We start from the raw sequence: 20,639 nt of genomic DNA on the forward strand, positions 1-20,639 counted from the left end.
TAAGTTTGAGGAATATTCTTCAAGGTCGTTATCATCGGAAAGAAATGTGCACATGCAATTGTTCATACTATAATTCAGTCTCTCACCTCAAGCCAACGATACGTGGACAAAGCACCAAATCCCAAAGACAACAATCATTTCAAGGTCGGCTCTAATCCCACAACAGATATCTTCTTTAAGCTATCTATAAAAGACAATTCAAGCTTCAATGTAGAAGTTAAGAAATTGTGAAGCAAGAAAATACCAAGTGAAATTTGTCAAGTTGCTAAACCATACACTTAACTCTTAAAAAGTTCATCCTTTACTTAGCAAAGTTATTTTGTAATATTCATAATTCATTCTATCTCCACTCTTTTAGTGATTTGAATATATATATATATATATATATATATATTCATTCAGGCTTTTGTCTATGAAAGCCATGAGTGAGTTTGTGTTAAGTAATACTTGAGTATTCTAATATTCATAAAAAATCTAAGGGGTGTATCAATAGTGGTCTAAAAAATACTAGTGTAACCATGAGTGACAAGTTAGAATACTTTATTGTAATTAGTGTTTCATTAGTGAAACCCTTTACCTTGTGTTTGGATTAAGAATTTTAAAATTTCAGGAAATTTGAAATGTCTAACATTTGAATTGTTTTTATTTTAATTTCCTTCATTTTTCAAATGCTTTGTTTGGATAAATCAATTCAAATTTCCTCAATTTTAAATTCTTTGTTTGGATAGGACAATTCAATTTTCTTCATATGCAAAATTTTAATTTTATATTTTAAATAGATGAAATTTTAATACTAAATTTTATACAAAACAAACACAATTTAATTTTGAAATATTAATTAAAAAATATTTTTCAATTTTTAATAATTTAAAAATACAAAATATTGATAATTTTAACTAGGGTTGTTTTGTCTGACCATAACCAGTGATGTTTTTAAACGACATCAACCAAGGCTATTTTTCGATCGACATCAAATAGGGTTTTTTTTTGTCAAAGTATGGCGAGAATATTTGTCAATTGACGTCAGTTGGGGCAATTTTTTGGCTAACGTTGGTTGAATCTATTTTTCAGTCGATGTTGGCTAGGTTTTTTTACCAACGTCGGCTAAGGTTTGTTTGGCCGACACCAGTTAGGGTCTTTTCGAACGACATTGACCAAGGCTAATTTTAGCCAACGTCGGCTTAAAAAATCCTAGCAAGCGTTGACAAAAAAAATCTATCTAATATCGGCTAAAAAATAGCTTGGTTGATGCCGACCAATAGAACCTACCCGATGTCGGCCGAAAAACATCATTGGTCAACGTTGACCAAAAAATCCCTAGTTGAAGTTGGCTAAAAAATAGCCTTGACCAATGTCAGACAAAAAACCCTACCCAATATCGACTATAAAATAACCTTGGCTGATGTTGGCTAAAAATAGCTCTGACTGATGTTGATAAAAAAAACTCTAGTGGATGTCGACTGTAAGAACCTAGTTGATATTGACTAAAAATAGTCATACCCGATATTGATCAAAAATACCTAGCTGGTATTAACAGAAAAAACCCTAGCCAACATCAACCAAAAAACCTAGCTAATGTGGTTAAGAAATAGCTCTGGCTGATGTCAGCCAGAAAACCCTAGTCGATGTCAACAAAACAAATCTTAACTGACGTCGGCTAAGAAAATATAGTTGACATCAATCAAAACACCCTAACTAACATCGGCTGAAAAATAACCCTAGCTGATATTGGCTAAAAAATAGTTTTGGTTGATGTTGGCAGGAAAAACCTAGTTGATGTTGGCTGAAATATCCTAACAAGTATCTACTCAAAAGTTAGTTATGACCGATGTCAGTAGAAAAACTCTAACCAACATCGGCCAAAATAATCATTGGTCAACATTAACTAAAAAAACCTGGATGACAACGGCCAAAAAAATTCTTGGCCGACGTCAGCAAAAAATTCTCATGACTGACGTTAGTGAGAAAAGAACCTTAACAAACATCATCTAAAAAAAATCTTAGCTGATATCGACAAAAAATAGTTTTGGTTGACATCATACAAAAAATTTCTAACCGAAAAAACCTCGACCAACGTCAGTGAAAAACAACTTATATCGATGTCGACCGTAAAAACTTTGGTCACCCGTAGTTGCGAGTGTTGAGCGGAAAAGAGTCACGAGCAAAAACGTGAATTAAAGTGAGCATCTCTGAAAAAAGAATTTCAAATTCTATATTTTTTTAGAGAATTTGAAATATCACTGATTTAGTCAATCAAAATGATTCATAAAAATACCAAAAATTAAATTTCTTTTCAAATATTATATCTAAACAAACTATTTCATCATAAATCATTTTAAATTCTTTGAAAAAATGAATTCCCCCACTGAATTACTTCATCCAAACACACAATTAGAGTTGAATAAATGAGAATTTATCATAACTCTATTTGAGTGAATCGGTATAAAATTAAGTGTTTTTACTTCTATCTAAAGCTTTCATTTAGTATCCTTTAAGTTTTTATATGACACACTTGTGCACACAAGCTTTTCTTTCAAACTTGTTTCCAAAACATTGGATGACAGTTAACTTTGTTTTTATAGAACTGTATTTGTTATTGGACAACACTCTTAAAACTTTTTTCTATCCGTGAAAATCACATTTCTTGCGAAAAAAACTTTACATTTATCTAACACACTATTCTAACTCTTCTTTAATGTGATTTCTATAATTAAAAAAAAAGTTCAAAATCATATCTAAAAATAAAAAAAGTTCAGAAAAAACAATTTGACTCATTTTAAAAATACACGGACATTGGTAAAAAAACCAAATATAAATCACTAAAATAAACTTTTAAAAAAATGAGAGAATAAAAAGAAATATAATTGAAAAAAAAGTATTAAAATTTTATTTTAACCTAAAATTAAATTAAATTAAATAATCTACAATCTTAAGTTTCTCTACGCTAAAGTAAGAAAAGAAATCTTATTTAACATCTTATTACGGAGATTGCACTTGCGAGAAAAAATAACAAATAAGTACTTACCATATAAAAGAAATGAATTGGAGTATGTACAAGGTAGCAAATTTTTTGAACTAATTGGTAAATTCAATTAATGATTTAATTATATAATTATTGAGCGTCCTTTTTATAATATTTTTATTAATTTAAAAAAATACGGTATCATAAACATTTTATTCAACTAATTTAATCACTACTTCACATGAAGATAAGGGATAATACCATGATATAAAATAAACCACCAAAATGAATTGACAAGAAGGGACAGGAATTGGAATCAAATCATAATCATACAGTAGATATTAGAGAGAAATCAACATCCACATGATAGCATTTCATGTCCATTCACTTTATTTCACACGTGAAATTAGCTCTACCTGATACGCTAATAATTTCAAATAGTGAAAAATAAAACTAATAGTAGTAGTAATAATATTAGTTGCATGTTCACCCAAAACTAAACAAAAACCCCCAAAACACTTCCGATAGAAAAAGAAGAAAAAAAAAAAAAACTTTTCCAATGATCTTTTTTCTTTCTTTTTTAATTTTCAATTTTCGTCCCTCTGTGAATTAAGTTTTTGTTTTTGCAAATTTTTCTTATTTGTTTTAATCTTTACAAAATATATTTATTTTATTTTTTATTTTTAAAGTATTTTACATAATTTTTTCACAATTTAAAATATTTTTTATTATTTAAAATATCTTAAGACAACAAAACAAACACATTTTATAAATACTAAAAACAAACAAAATAAATTTTCAGGAATAAAAAAAATATTAAATTACAGAATTAAAAAATATATTTAGGTTTTTCTTCTTCCGGTTTGAGTCACGCAAACTATGAAGACTTATTAGTTATTACCCTTACCATCACTGTCACCGCACATTCCTTCGGTGACAGACGCGAGCTTCTGCAGATTCAGCTTCACAACGGTATCGGCAAACAGACGCGTGTCCTCCTCGGTGTTCCCTTCGGGCACATCCACGACGTACGATTCCAAAACAACGGTCCAGATCTTCCCATCGCGTTCGAACCCGTGCACCGAGGTGACTGACCTATAGTTCCTGAGCCTATGGTCGCCCCCGACGATGGTGAAGCCGATGACGTGTCGGTCGTCGTCGAGCAGGTCAAGCCTCTCGGTGCTTGTGGCAGCCGGTAGCCCGGAGATGACGTGGACGTCGCGTGTGGACCCCACGGCGAGCTGGAAGCCCTCCTTGACGTGGCAGCTCTTTATGAAGTGCTTGTAAGCCTGCGGGTTGTCGAAGCAGCGCACGACGGTCCACACCGTGTGCGGCGGCGCGTGGATACGCTGCGCGAGGAGGGAGGAGCATTGGCGCGTGGGGGTTACGGAGTAGGTATGGTGCTCCAGCACGGAGGGTTTGAGGTCCTCGAACTCTTCCGGGGTTAACCCGGGTGGTGGATCCAGGTGGTTCCGGGTCGGGTGCGTCGGATTCGGATCCTGCTCCTCCCCGCTGTGCGTTTTGTCCATAGCGAAGCGCAGAGAGGAAGATAGTAGGGAACTCAAAAGCTCCAAAAGGGTAATTTTGAAAATAAATGAAAAGGGTTTTCTTTTGTTGTGGCTTCTACCTATCGAATGGTCTGACAACTAATTGAGTATAATTTTGTCGTTTTGAGAAAGAAAAAAAATAGGTGAGTGGAGTCATGAAGTTCACTACTAATCATTCATTGATCCAAGTTATATAAAATTCGTTTTCCTTATATAATTCGTGGAAAAAAAACATTATTATAAGGGAAAAACTTCATTAAAGGATTTTTAGATATTAGTTATCATCTAAAGTTAATTAATGCTCTTTATAAAAAACATAATGGTTAAAAAAGAATAAATCTTAAGGATAAAAAATACTTCTAGATATACTTATAAAATACTTACTAAAAGGATTCTCATTTTGAGAGGAAAAATATAACTTGGATTTTTTTTTAGATATAAATATGTTCTTAACAATTAAACTAGCCTTTATTGTTTTTTTGTTTTATTTATTTTTTATGGTCGTTTAAGATTGTTGTACAATTATTACAAAATAATTAATTTATTAAATTTTATAAAAAAATATCAATGATTTTCTTAATATATTTTTTTATTTCTAATTAAATAATTTTCTTACTCATTTCTTTCAACTACATAGAATTCTCGTTAATAGTAACAAATTTTTATACAAACTTAATAGATTATGATCTTTTCATTTCTCTTAATTAATTAAAAATTATTCATTGTATCTGGTGTTACTTATGAAAAATTAATGGTGTGTTTGGTTTGCGTTTTCATTTTCTGTTTTTATTTGCTAAAAACTGTTTTCATAAGATTAGAATTCTCAAAACATGTTTGGTTTGACGTCTTGTTTTCTATTTTTATGAAATAAAAATATTGAAAATTTATAATATATTGACTTCTTATCTTTTTGTATTTTTAGATTTGCTTGAAATTATATTCATTGTCACCGCAATTTCATTCTACCCAAAATAAGGTTTCTGTTCTCATTTAAAAACAAGGAGAATTTATTGTTTTCATTTCCTGGTTGTTTCCTATTTTTATTTTTACTAAAAATATTTTCAGAAATCCAACAATCAAACCCTAAGTGAAAACAGAAAACAATCAAACCAAACACCCCTAAGTGATTTTTAAAATTAATCATTGATATTAATCCAGGAGTTTTAAAAAAATATATTTAATATAATATTGATTTTATAAAATGACTTATATTTTAAAATAATTTTTTCTCTTAAACAATTTTATACTTTGAAACGAAGGAAGTAAATATTTTGCAATTTTCAAGAAAACAAAATGGGCGTTTTCTTGATTTCAGCGACCCTGGACTAACCTGATCCAAGTAAATTGAGAGCCAATTATAGCACAATGTCGTATACTCGTATATGCTCCATTCATTTTAAAGTAAGTGTCGGATTAGAAAGTTGTTGAAATGAAATTTTTAATTCCAGAAAAAGAAAATATCGTATTTTTGCTTTGGAGTATAGATTATGGAAAATCGTTTAACATTAATTTTAAGGAAGAAAGATATAATTAGAGTTGATAATGAATTTTTTATTAGAAAACGAAAAATAATTTAGAATATTATTAAAACAACGCGAAGGATGGTGTGTGAGTATTCAAACGAATTTAAAAAAAAAATATTATTTTAACATTTTTTATAGTATGCAAATATGATCCCATCATTAAGTTTGCATTCAACTATTAACAACTGATGTTGATATGAGTCATGTTTAATAACATGGTTGACATTGTTAGATAGAAAAGGGGATTTAATTACTTAAAAACAACAATACGTAACTTAAAAATTGTTAAAACAACATTAATTTTAGACTGAAGTAGTGTGTGCAAGTATTTAACTATTTTTTAAAAAATTTACAATTATTAAACCTTGTTATACTTTAATTTAATTACATTTTTACTCACATAGTTAATGTGTTTGCAAATAGGATCTCATTTTTTAGTTTCCATTCAATTATTAACAATTTATGTTGAATTGTAGAAATGATTCATGTTTAATGACATGGTTGACATTGTTGGATATAAAAAAGTGGGATTTAATTGCGTGTTTTATCCTTCTAATTTAAATAGTGTGTGGTTTTAGTTCTTTCAATGTCTTTGAAGCCAATCAAATTGAATTTTTTTCAAAATTTGCCAAATTTTGTCCTGCTACTTTCTCTTCCTCCCCGTCCAAACACTACCACGCAAACTTTTACACTACCAGATTTAGACTTATTGCATACTCTCTCTTGGTCTCTGATATAAACAATAATTTTTTTAAATTTTTTTTTTCTCAACTATAAATAAATTTAAATTACATGTCTCTATTTAATGAGATTATTTTTAAAATATTTTTCATTTAATAAGATAAAAAAAATTATACTTAATATCAAAGTTCCAATAAATAATAATTTTAAAAAAATATTTATTGTAATTAAAAATAATATAATTAATAAAATTAACTAATTTTTAATAAATATAAAATATGTTTTTTCTTACTTATAATTGGGATCCTAAAAAATAAGCAGGTAATAGTCATTTGTTACCCAACTTCACAAATCACAAAGACCAAACAGTCTCTATAGTTGTTTAAGAACCAACCCCATTACTCTTTAATAGAGTCAAACCCATACCTTTGTTCGAAAACCAAGGTGGCCACTATACTAAATCCAGAATAGAATTGCTGTCAGTCTGTCACTCATAATTTCTCCTTATCATCATCGAGAAAAGAAAATCCACACTTATCCCCATACACTCCCATGTCCCAATAGGTGAGCATTACCATAAAAACTAGAACATGTCACCTTCAGTTTTATCATCGTCCTCGTAAGTAAAGGTTACTCTGTCTCTATCGCTCTCTAATTATACAGTAAGATATAGTTGATTAAATTATACTTATTAAAACATTCAATTTAGTTATTAGTATTAAATTTATTTATAATTATAATATTTTTTAAATTTACTCTTAATTTTATTAGAATTTTATTCATCTTCTTCAATTTTCATGGAAAAGAGAAAAAGAAAATTTAAAATACTTTAATAAAAAAATAATTAACACAGGATTATTGAAACAAAATCTTATAAAAAAGAACAATTTTTTTTTATTGTTATGTGATATAAATAAGAATAAAGAAAGTATATTATAATTTAACTCTTCTCGGTATTTGTCTTTATATAATGAATAAAATATATTTGCGTAAACAATTTTTTCCAACTTTTTCTGAAAAAGTAAAAATATGATGACACTCTAGAGTATTTTCTTCTAGCTACATGTTTTCTATACCTTAAAAAATTAAAATAAAAATAAATACTCAAACCAGGTGTTAAGATTCTCATACTCCTCCTCCCATGGGGAAGTTTTCATGGAAAACTAGGTAAAAAAATTCATGGGAAACATGTTTTCCCAGGAATGCTATTAAAAAAAAAAAGAAAAAGATACCAACTTAGGATTCCCTAGAAACTAAAAATTTCTCCCCTACCCCTACCAAACGTGTAACTAGTTTAGTTTCAGTTTTTTTTTTTTAAAAAAATTATCATTAATTTGATTTTTTAAAAAAGTAACTACTATACAGAATTAATTACAAAACTAAAACACATATCCTTTTAGTTAATTATTTTGTTAAAATAAATGAATTTCCGTTTTGTATTGAAAGCTAATACAAAACCGAATCTGGTGATCAATGAAAATGCATTTTCATAAAAATTTATTTTTGAAAAAAAAATTAAATAAAAGTGGTGATGCACTTAACAGAAGTGGATGTGGGAATAACAATAGCCGAAAATGGTTCAATAGTCTCTCAAATTAGTTCACATTTTCTTACTTCAAAATTGCTAATGTATATTTAATGTATTTTTACCTGTCATTGTTATTGCCACTACAAAATTGCTATTGGCATTACCAGTCGTATCAATTTGACCATTTGACCCTTTTCCCTTTTTCCTACACCCATCTTTCTCCCTTCCTCTCTCACTTTTCCCTTCCTCTTTCATAATACCCCAAACCCTTCTCTCTTCCTCTCTCATTTCTTCATCACTTCTCCACCTCTTCTCTTCTTTCTTGTCAAACCATCCAACATAGGTAAACTTAATAAAAATTACACAACAGAATCATGATTCCGTTGTGTTATAGATATAACAAACTCATGATTCTGTTGTTATTTTTTTCGCAATACAATTTAAAAAATAGAAACATGTTTCCATTGTTCAAGTATATAATGAAAATGTGTTTTTGTTTCACACAATGCATTAGAAAAAATATAATATGTTTTCATTGTGCATTTCTAATTACAAAATGAAAATGTGTTTCCATGATGTAAATTGGGTTGGCCAAAAAATAGCACAATGAAAACACGCTTCTGTTGTGTAACTAACAATGTACAACGGAAATGTGTTTCCGTTTTGCAAATAAGGGTGAAAAATAAAATAAAATTGAAATTGTAATTTTGTTGTACACTTGTACAACAAAATCACGATTCCGTTGTTTTTTTACTTTATTTGCAAAATGAAAACACATTCGCATTGTGTTACATGCTAGGACCCAATTTGGGAATACCATGAAAAGGCACCACATGAGTAGTGCCAATAGAAAATTAGGAGTGTCAATAGATATCCTAATTGTTACATTGGTAAAACTAATTGAATCCACGGAAATAAAAGCCCAATTAGCCTGACAAATAACTTCTGTGAGTTGCTACGTGCACCCAGCATTATTGCTGGGGCACCCAGCAAACAGTGAAGTGGCGAAACTGCCCTTCAGCAATTCTTCTTCCGGAAGAAGATTTTTTTCGGAAACTTTCCGGAAAACCTCTTTCCGGAAATTATCCGGAAGAACCTTCTTCCGGAAGAAGAATTTGTGATTTCTGGAAGTGCTCAGAAACTACTTTCGGAAGAATGTCATCCGGGATGTTTCCGGAAGAAGCTTCTTCTGAAAGATTTCCATTTTCTTCCGGAAGAAGGTTCTTCCGGAAGTTAGTTTTTTTAAAAAATATATTTTATTTTGTAATAATTTACTTTTAATGGATAAACTAAATTGTAAAATAATTAATATTATTATACATAAATAATTAAATAATTAGTGAACGTAATCATGACTAATATTTATAATTTGTTTTTTACGCGCATGTAAAATATTAATTTGTGTGACAATTTAGTATAATTTAAACCATAAAAATTAATTAATTCGTAAATTTTATTAAAAATATAAATTATTTATTATGATAACATTTAATTTCTATTACAAAAGTTAATATATAATAAAAAAATGATTATTATTTTATAACAAAATGAAGAAAAAAGAATTTTCATTTTATAATAATAAGTAAAAATAAAATAATATTTAATGCATATGTAATGACGATTTTGCCCTTGTGTAATTTTCTTTAAATTAACGCGTTCACGCTTTTTTTTACTGCGCTTTCTTCTCTGCTTTGTTTCTTCCATTTTGGTTGCTTGCTGTTGTTTCGGTGGTGGTCCCTTTTGCTGTTTCCATTGGTGGTCCCGTGAAGTATTTGAAGATTTGATGGTCCCGTGTTCCGTATTTGAAGTTTTGTTAGTGGTTGTTCTTCCTATTTCGTTGGAGGTACGCATTTATGAGTATTTTTTTCGTTTTCCGACTAGTTTTTAGAGAAGAAAAACAGTAAAAACTGTATCCGGAAGAAATTTTAGGCACAGCAGGAGGAAGGTCCGGAATGAGCATTTCCGGAAGACCTTCTTTCGGAAGTTACTAAGGCCTTTTTCGGAAGAAGTTCTTCCGGAAGTGTATTCCGGAATGTTAAACTATTAGCAATTTTTTTTATTTCTGTTTTATAATTTATATATATATATATATATATATATATATATATATATATATATATATGTATATATATATATATGTATATGTTGTGGATTATTGGTTTAATTAGGTATAATGGTATAATATTAAATGATTTAGGTAACTTAATTGTATAATGGTACAAAAATGTTTTATTAGTTGTTTATTATAGTGATAAGTTTAGTTTAAGTAAATAATGTAGTTATAAATTTATAATATATTTGTATTAGTTGTTAGTTAATAAGTAGTCAATTTATGGATGTGGTTATATGATAATTTGAATATAGTTGTGTATGATGCATATGTGCTGTTAATATGTTTGTTATTTAAGGTGTAGTAAAATTTTGGATGTGGTTATATGATAATTTGAATGTACTTGTGTATGATGCATATGTCCTTAAGATGGACGAAGATCAATGGAGGTATGACTTTGCGATGTCACAAGAAGTTCAAATGGATTATGATTATGATAATCAAGAAGAATGTGGGGTGAATGAACCACATGTGGATTGTTCAAATGCTTTTAATACGTCTTAGGTAATCATAGATAATTTGAGTCATTTGGTTGAATTAATGGTTTGTATGAAATTAATATGTTAGGGTTGCATTGTAGGTATTCGCTACTCGGGATGATGTTTTGCAATGGGCTCGAACAGTTGCCCATGAAAATGGATTTGTTGCAGTGATTATGAGGTCTGACACAGAGACCGGTAGCAGAGGAAGAAGTTCATTTGTCTTAATTGGGTGTGAAAGGAGTGGTACGTACAAGTGTAGAAATAAAGAATTCGTTAGAAAAGACACCGGGAGTAGGAAATGTGGTTGTCCCTTCAGGCTTCGTGGGAAACCAGTGCATGGAGGGGAAGGTTGGATGGTGAAGTTGATCTGTGGGATTCACAATCATGAATTGGCGAAGTCCTTAGTTGGACATCCATACGCCGGGCGATTGACTAAGGAAGAAAAGAAAATTATTGCTGATATGACAAAGTCGATGGTGAAACCGAAAAACATCTTGCTAATGTTGAAGGAACACAATGCCGACAGTTGCACCACGATAAAGCAAATTTACAATGCAAGAAGTGCATATCGTTCTTCAATAAAAGGAGCTGATACCGAAATGCAGCATCTGATGAAGCTTCTCGAACGTGATCAATACATTCATTGGCATAGATTGAAGGATGAAGTTGTGGTGCGTGATCTGTTTTGGTGTCACCCAGATGCAGTAAAGTTATGCAATGCATGTCATCTGGTGTTTTTTATAGACAATACCTACAAAACAAACAGGTACAGACTCCCACTACTTGACTTTGTTGGAGTGACACCAACGACGATGACATTCTCTGCTGGGTTTGCATATCTGGAGGCTGAGCGTGTTAATAATATTGTATGGGCTTTGGAACGATTTCGAGGCCTATTTTTAAGACACGATCGCCTCCCTCTTGTTATTGTCACTGACAGAGACCTAGCACTGATGAATGCAGTGAAAACTGTGTTTCTCGAGTCTACTAATTTGTTGTGCAGGTTTCATATCGATAAGAATGTGAAGGTGAAGTGCAAATCTTTAATCGGGGAAAAAATGCGTGGGACTATGTAATGGATAGCTGGGGTACTTTGGTTGATTGTTCGTCCGAACACGAGTTCCATGAGTCACATCAGAAGTTTCAAGTTGCTTGTTCGCCTTGGCCGATGTTCATTGACTATGTTAACGACACATGGATTATCCCCCACAAGGAAAAATTTATTACAGCATGGACGAATAAGGTCATGCACCTAGGCAACACAACAACAAACAGGTATTAAGAACTGATTTTATTTGTTAGTAACGATTAGTATTAAATGGTATTTAATTGTTGTATATTTTCATGTTTGTTGTGTATATTAAATGTAGGGTTGAATCAGCTCATTGGGCTCTCAAAAGAGTACTACAAAATAGCGTTGGAGACCTATGTAGTGTTTGGGATGCCATGAACAACATGATCACACTGGAACATGTCGAAATTAAAACATCCTTTGAAACCAGTACGCATATGGTTGGCCATGTATATAAAAAAACCTTATACAAGAGGCTTCTTGGGATGGTTTCAAGGGATGCTTTAAATCAGATTGCTTCTGAGGTTGACCATCTACGTTATCTCGGCAACAATCTCTCTTCTTGTGGTTGTGTGATGAGAAGCACGCACGGTCTTCCTTGTGCATGTGAGCTTTCTAGGTATACTGCTGGCAGCATCCCATTGGAGTCAGTCCATCTTTTTTGGATGAGACTTTGCTTTTCAGACCAAGGGTTATGTGAGACGGAAGTCACCATCAAGGAAGAGATAGAGATCATATCTAAAAGGTTTGATGAACTTGATGTGGCTGGCAAAGTAACTCTGAAGAGTAAACTTCGAGAAATTGCATACCCTGATCATAACTCTATGTGCCCTCCTCCGTCAAAGGTCAACACTAAAGGTGAAACCGATGAAAAGAAGTCAAAGATCCACAAAGCGTGATCCGTCTTACTGGGAGTATGTTGATGTTTTTCATTCTGTTCAAAGCAGCAACTCTCCAGTGAAACGAAGTGCATCATGTTCTCAACCGCCTCAGCCAACAAGGATCATCCCGATGTTGGATCAATTTGCGTCATTCTTTCAAGGTTTCATTCGTGACGTTGTGGATGTGAAAGCGGACGGTAACTGTGGATATCGGTCCATTGCCGCTTTATTAGTGCGTAATGAATTGATTAAAGAACTTGGCAGGTGGTCGCATGAGTACATGAACCTCTTCGGTGGCACAGAGAGATTTGAACAATTAAAGTTGTCCCTACTTGTTGATGGCTTTTCAAAGGTATGTTTTTAGGTTAATTTTTTTTAATAACAATGTTTAAATTACTTACATGTGTATGTTTGGTTCATTCATGTTAGTGTGGGCAAGTGGATGGATATAACGGACATGGGATATGTGATTGCTTCACGGTATAACGTAATCCTTGTATTGTTGTCCCAACAACAAAGCATGACATTTTTCCCTCTTAGAAGTCAACCACCACGTCATTCTTCTGGCCACCGCATCATATGTGTCGGTCACGTGTTTGGAAATCATTTTGTTCAGGTACATTGAATATAGTTAGTATAACAATTATGCAATGACTTCGCTGCTTCGTTTGGCACGATCAGCGCATGATATAATGTTTGTTCATGTACAACAGGTTTATTTGAAAGACCATTGTCCCTTGCCGCCTCCAGCGCTGTTGTGGTCAAGCAATTGTTATTCTCAGGCAAAGCAGTGGGCAATTCCATATATTAGTAGAATGCAGCAATACACAAGCTTGATGTCATTCAAAACACACTATGTAGACCTAAATGAAGACTAAACGTGCATTGTTTATGTAATTGTATTCATTATGCGATATAATTTGTTGTAACCCGTTACTAACCAATTAATATTATCAAGTACTCGTTTGGTTAAGCAAGGAAATTGTTGGTCCAACAAAAATCATTTACGCGTGCAGCATACATCATTCTCATAATTGACAACACATAATGACATGCATGTGTATTACAGTTTGAGCGCGGCAACACATTGGTTGACTTCAGTACACATTATGAAACTAGCAGTCGCTCGACAACACATTGGCTGACTTGACTACACATTGGCGACAACACATTGGCTGACTTGACTACACATTTACGCGTGTCTATTTTTTTGTAAACAAAGTTAAACAATGGCTCGGTCACAACCATCTATATATATGGCAGACTAGGCTACTAAATCACACATTATCTTGCTTTCAAATAATCTCCCAACTGATACACAAACTATGGCATTTTTAGGAGAAACTAGCAGTTAGACGATTGTCAACTCAAGGTTGGCTTTCATTTATCCAAATGGATCGATTATTCACAATGATACTGGGGTTTACTTCCAAACTTCAACTCCGGTGCCCATTCGAGTACCAAATAGGTGTGATTTTGCAAGCCTAAAAACCAGAATACACAATACCCTTCAGCTATCCGACAAACAATTTTTGGATGAAATTCACTACCGGAAGCCATTCACCGATACAGGTAACCAAATTCGCTTTGAGTGTATGAAATTGATAAATGATGACGATGTCAACACAATGTTAATGTGTAATGATCAATTTTCTTGTGTTGGTCTGATTAAGTTATTATGCACCGTTGGAAGAACACCAGATGGAATAATAAACTTACTTGAACGCACTATGCCTCGTATTCATGACGCGATCCTGTATTACAACGGGAAATGGAACATGCCACCGCAGAACAAATTTGTTGGATGCGCGTTCACAGGAAAAAATCCTAAGAAATTTCAAATTCCTTCAACATGTACCATCGATGAACTGAAGAATTTAATCAAGCAAGTTGCACCTAAAGGGATTCCCCCTCTTGGAATTCACGAATCACAAACGGTAAGACAATTGTTTTTCCGCCAACCAGCTCGGTTTGAGTATTCAGGTACGGTTATAAAATATGAAATAAATGAGCTGATCACCAACGAAGAACTGCTGAAGGTGTTAGTACAATCTAACTACTGGAAAAAATATGGACCAATAGAAATTTTACCTGTCTTTACTAAATATAATGAAGACGAGGTCAGTGGGACGTCGCTAAACAACTGAATGTGATGTTTAATTTTTTGTTTTTTCGTTGATGTAACCTTTATCTGTTTACGGTGTGTTTAATTTCCATAATAAAGTTGAATGTGTTGTTTCAGTGGTCCATTTTCAGTGGCCCATAATTTTTTGGATTTTCAGGCTTTGTTTTGACGTGTTAGTTTACGGAACCGGGGAACGAGACTATTTTTTTTGGGTTATTTGACGTCCAAACATGAGAAATGGCCGTCCTGCATTGTCTCAGGGCACTGGCACACCCACGCAAAAAAATCCCAAACATGGGTACTTGAACATGGAAAAAGGGTCCATTTCCTATTTTTTTTGGATTTTCAGGCTTTGTTTTGACGTGTTAGTTGATGGAACCGGGGAACGGGACTATTTTTTTGGGTTCTTTGACGTCCAAATAGGAGAAATGGCCACCCTGCATTGTCTTAGGGCACTGGCACACCCACGCAAAAAAATCCCAAACATGGGTACTTGATCATGGAAAAAGGGTCCATTTCCTATTTTTTTGGATTTTCAGGCTTTGTTTTGACGTGTTAGTTGACGGAACCGGGGAACGGGACTATTGTTTTTGGGTTCCTTGACGTCCAAACATGAGAAATGGCCGCCCTGCATTGTCTCAGGGCACTGGCACACCCACGCAAAAAAATCCCAAACATGGGTACTTGAACATGGAAAAAGGGTCCATTTCCTATTTTTTTTGGATTTTCAGGCTTTGTTTTGACGTGTTAGTTGATGGAACTGGGTAACGGCACTATTGTTTTTGGGTTCTTTGACGTCCAAACATGAGAAATGGCCGCCCTGCATTGTCTCAGGGCACTGGCACACCCACGCAAAAAAATCCCAAACATGGGTACTTGAACATGGAAAAAGGGTCAATTTCCTATTTTTTTGGATTTTCAGGATTTGTTTTGACGTGTTAGTTGATAGAACCGGGGAACGGGACTATTTTTTTTGGGTTCTTTGACGTCCAAACATGAGAAATGGCCACCCTGCATTGTCTCAGGGCACTGGCACACCCATGCAAAAAAATCCCAAACATGAGTACTTGAACATGGAAAAGGGTCCATTTCCTATTTTTTTGTATTTTCAGGCTTTGTTTTGACGTGTTAGTTGACGGAACCGGGGAACGAGACTATTTTTTTTGGGTTCTTTGACGTCCAAACATGAGAAATGGCCGCCCTCCATTATCTCACGGCACTGGCACACCCACGCAAAAAAATCCCAAACATGGTTACTTGAACATGAAAAAAGGGTCTATTTCCTATTTTTTTGGATTTCCAGGCTTTGTTTTGACGTGTTAGTTGACGGAACCGGGGAACGGGACTATTTTTTTGGGTTCTTTGACGTCCAAACATGAGAAATGGCCGCCCTCCATTGTCTCACGGCACTGGCACACCCACGCAAAAAAATCCCAAACATGAGTACTTGAACATGGGAAAAGGGTCCATTTCCTATTTTTTTGGATTTTCAGGCTTTGTTTTGACATGTTAGTTGACGGAACCGGGGAACGGGACTATTTTTTTTGGGTTCTTTGACATCCAAACATGAGAAATGGCCGCCCGCCATTGTCTCACGGCACTGGCACACCCACGCAAAAAAATCCCAAACATGGGTACTTGAACATGGAAAAAGGGTCCATTTCCTATTTTTTGGATTTTCAGGCTTTGTTTTGACGTGTTAGTTGACAGAACCGGGGAACAAGACTATTTTTTTTGGGTTCTTTGACGTCCAAACATGAGAAATGGCCGCCCTGCATTGTCTCAGGGCACTGACACACCCACGCAAAAAAATCCCAAACATGGGTACTTGAACATGGATTTTTTTTAAAGTCATCCTTGTAGTATCTTATATGGCGATTTCATTGTCATGTAATTTTTTTAAAATATTTAGTTTTTTGTACCACCTTATATATTAATGGTGTAAATTATGAATTATGAATTATTAATGATTTTAAAAACTTTTATTTTTTATGTAATTCTTACAAACAAAACTCATGATTCTAGGTTCCCTTTTTTTAAAAATAAATTTAAAACAACCGTAAACTTCGCTTAAGGACCACAAACAATCGGAATAATAAACTATATTATAAAATAATAAATTGTGCAAAACACGTCAACTATATTAAACAAAAACTGTAATAATTACAAATATTCATGTCAACTACAACACAAAAAATAAATACAATGATCAATGGTCCGTGCGGCGTCTCTGACGAGCCCTGACAGTCCCATCAGCACTGGGTCCCCCTTTCGCGATCGTCAGGCAGTCCTGCATAATGTCATATAGCTCTGTGCCTGCAGTGACCATCCTAAGGTTGAACACACGCTCCAACCTCTGTGCAATCGTCTCATATCCCTCGTAATCATCCTGTCAAAGTCATTAAAAACATTTATTATGAAATTTAAAATAAACAACAACTCATAAAACATTAAACGCGCAAATAATCTTACCACATGTGGAGGGGGGTCAAATGCCACTGGAACCTGGGGGCTGGGCGGCTGTATGTAGTCCTCAGGGTCTGCAGCTGGTGCATCCCTCTGCTGGTCACCTGCCTGGGTCGGTGTTATGAATGGGTGAGATATGCGGAAAAACCACTCCATGTAATCCGCAGATACCTGCCCAGGCACTAGACAAAGCTGACCCGCAGGTAGTAAGTGATCTACAAACTGCATCCACCTGTCATCTATCTGATCGTGTGATAATCGTGCACTAACAGGCGGTGGAGGGATGCTCTGGATGTAACCGAACTGGCGTACCACCCTCTCCGGTCGAACCGTGACGACCATAGGACCCCATCTAAGCTGACCCTGGAAAGATGAAATCTCCTGAAACGCCCTAACCCCCCGATGCTCCGTGTACAGCAACCAGGACACATCTGTGACGGTCAAACCATCACAACGTGCCCTGTAGGGTGCTCCTGTGATTCCCTTTATGTGCGCCTTCAACGTCAACCACCGGGAAGCACGTGGGGACATCTCCTGGTATGTATCGTCAGTCACGCACTGGTGCACACTAGGGAAGTGCTCATAGATCTAGCACTACACAATAATTGAGGTTAACATAACATAAAAACATATTTGAATCATAATCGAACGTGACATATTAATAAACACAAAATTTATCTGAAGTAGCGTCAAGTACCCCGCAAGCTGTCGGGTGGTGGTCCTACAAGCCTCATCTAACTGGTCATATATATGAACCAGCACGGCAACCCCCCAAGCATAACCACCACTATGAGCGAGGTCCCGGAAAGCGTCAAGGTGGACCACATGCACGTATGTTGCACTCTTATTAGCAAAGAGAGTGCAACCGACAAGGTGCAGCAGATAAGCGCGAGCTGCGACAATCCACCGCCGGGCCTGGCATCTGGTCTCATAAATGTCACGAACCCATACTAATCGTACATATGCTCCACGTGTGAGTCCTGTCTCGGCTTTGGCCTCCTCGGCAGACACTTCCAGCAACTCCGTAAGCAAGAATCTGGCCTCCTCCGTAGAAAGAGCGTGGAAACTGTGCAAGGCGCCAGTGATGGGCAAATGTAGGATGGACGACACATCATCCAATGTGATCGTCAGCTCTCCTACAGGAAGGTGGAAAGTGCTAGTCTCACTGTGCCACCTCTCTATAAATGCGGATATAAGTCCAAGATCGCCAGTAATAACTGAACAATCTATCAGTGGACTTAATCTTGTGGCAGCCACCAGGCCTTCAATCTCAGGCACTGGCCTCCCAATCAGTGTCACCTTCCTCCCATGTGACACTAACTTCAAATCAGGACGTTCCTAATTTGAAGTACAAATTATACAATTATTAAAAAAATTAATCATAAACAAATAAATCAACAATGACAAATAATTAGCAAATTAAAATACATGTCCACTCCAAACGGCATGTGCAACATGCTCGGCAAATGATGTGAGCACTGATGGGTCACGTGGACCACCAGGGAATCCCTCAGCAGCATCATCACCATCTGACCCCTCACCACTATCAGCACCTTGTGCGTCCGCACGCATCTCAGGTGCCTCCGTAGGCTGCTCAGGGACATCGTCAGTCATGTCAGCGACGTCCTCAGCCATATCACGTCCCTCCGTAGTCATCTGATGAACGCGTAACCTACGGGTTGAGGCAGTAGGCCTACGCCTCTCGGGAACATCGGCATCATCCTCGTCAGCAGGTCTATCTCTGCCTACAACTCTACCTATGGCACGATCTAAACCTCATGTTCTGGCCATGATCTGTAAATCATGTCGAACACGTATTTTTTCGGTCAAAATATACACAATTTTCTTTATAAAAAAACAACTTTATTTATAAACAAATAAGACTAACTTAAATCAAATTATTTTAAAACATACACAACCTAATTTAAAAAAAATTAAACAACTTCATTTATAAAAAAAACACAACTAATGTAAAAAAAAAAATTATTACTAAACATGCACAACTTAATTTTAAAAAAAAAATAAACAACTTCATTTAAAAAAAATACAACTAAATTATTTAGTAAACATCCACAAGTTAATTTTTTTAAAAAAAAATAAGCAACTTCATTTATAAAGAAAAACACAACTAATATAAAAATAATTCATTACTAAACATCCACAACTTAATTTTTAAAAAAAAATTAAACAACTTCATTTATAAAAAAAAACACAACTAATGTAAAAAAAATTAATTAGTAAACATCCAACTCTTAATTTAAAAAAAAAATAAGAAACTTCATTTCTAAAAAAACACAACTAAATTATTTAGTAAACATCCACAAGTTAATTTTTAAAAAAAAAATAAAAAACTTCATTTATAAAAAAAAACACAACTATTATAAAAATAATTCATTACTAAACATCCACAACTTAATTTTAAAAAAAAATTAAACAACTTCATTTATAAAAAAAAATACTTCATTTATAATCAAATAAACAACTTTATTTATAATAAAATAAAAAAATTTATTTATAGACAAAAAAAAAACAACTACTTTCAAAATATATAATTAGTAAACATACACAACTAAAATTATATATACAAATAAAACAATAATGGGAAAAAAATATTTCCAAACATACACAACTTTATTTATACAAATAAACTACTTCATTTATAAAATAATACATAAGTAATTTAAAATTAAATAATTAGTAAATTAGTCAACTAAAATGATATAAACAATTAACAAAAACAATTAACAAAAACAATATTTAAAAAAAAAAAACTTCCGGAAGAAGTACTAACATTCTGGAAGAAGGGTCTTCCGGAAAGTGCTTCCGGAACCACTGAAAGGTCATCCGGAAGAACCCTCTTCCGGAATGCATCTTCCGGAAACATTCCGGAAGAGGTGTTCCAAGAGCTTTCCGGAAAACCTGTTCTTCCGGAAGAACCCTTCTTCCGGAAATCTTTCGGAAGATCTTCTTCCGGAAGTTCCGGAAGAACCCCTAACGAGTCTTCCAAAAGGCTCACCGTCACCAAGCTTCCGCCATTTTTTCCGGCGTCCTTTACCCTAAGGTTCATCTACCCTAAGGTTCAACTAACCTACCCTTAATGCTACACATACAGTGCAAAACAAAAGGAAAGCTAAGAAGAAGGTCACCTACCTCGAATGCAAATGGAAGAGAGAAGCCTCGCGGAGAAGATGAAGGCGGAGAAGCCTCGCGGAGAAGAAGACCACCAAGGAAGCTTGCTTTCGCGGAAGAGAGAAGAGAGGAA

The 20,639-nt window shown here is 34.2% G+C and overlaps 1 protein-coding gene across 1 annotated transcript; it reads right to left on the reverse strand.

Moving 5' to 3' along the window:
* Positions 1 to 3,272: 3,272 nt before the first annotated feature.
* On the reverse strand, positions 3,273 to 4,768 carry LOC100786749 (abscisic acid receptor PYR1). Its single transcript, XM_003531916.5, has one exon. The coding sequence runs from the start codon at positions 4,489 to 4,491 to the stop codon at positions 3,853 to 3,855; it is 639 nt and encodes a 212-aa protein (XP_003531964.1). The 5' UTR covers positions 4,492 to 4,768; the 3' UTR covers positions 3,273 to 3,852.
* Positions 4,769 to 20,639: the final 15,871 nt, after the last annotated feature.

This window comes from Glycine max, chromosome 8, assembly GCF_000004515.6.
Source record: "Glycine max cultivar Williams 82 chromosome 8, Glycine_max_v4.0, whole genome shotgun sequence".
In the NCBI taxonomy this organism is placed as follows: Eukaryota; Viridiplantae; Streptophyta; class Magnoliopsida; order Fabales; family Fabaceae; genus Glycine; species Glycine max.

What these genes read in the sequence shown, in the direction of transcription:
- LOC100786749 (XM_003531916.5), bottom strand. Translation starts at nt 4,491, where the DNA reads ATGGACAAAACGCACAGCGGGGAGGAGCAGGATCCGAATCCGACGCAC.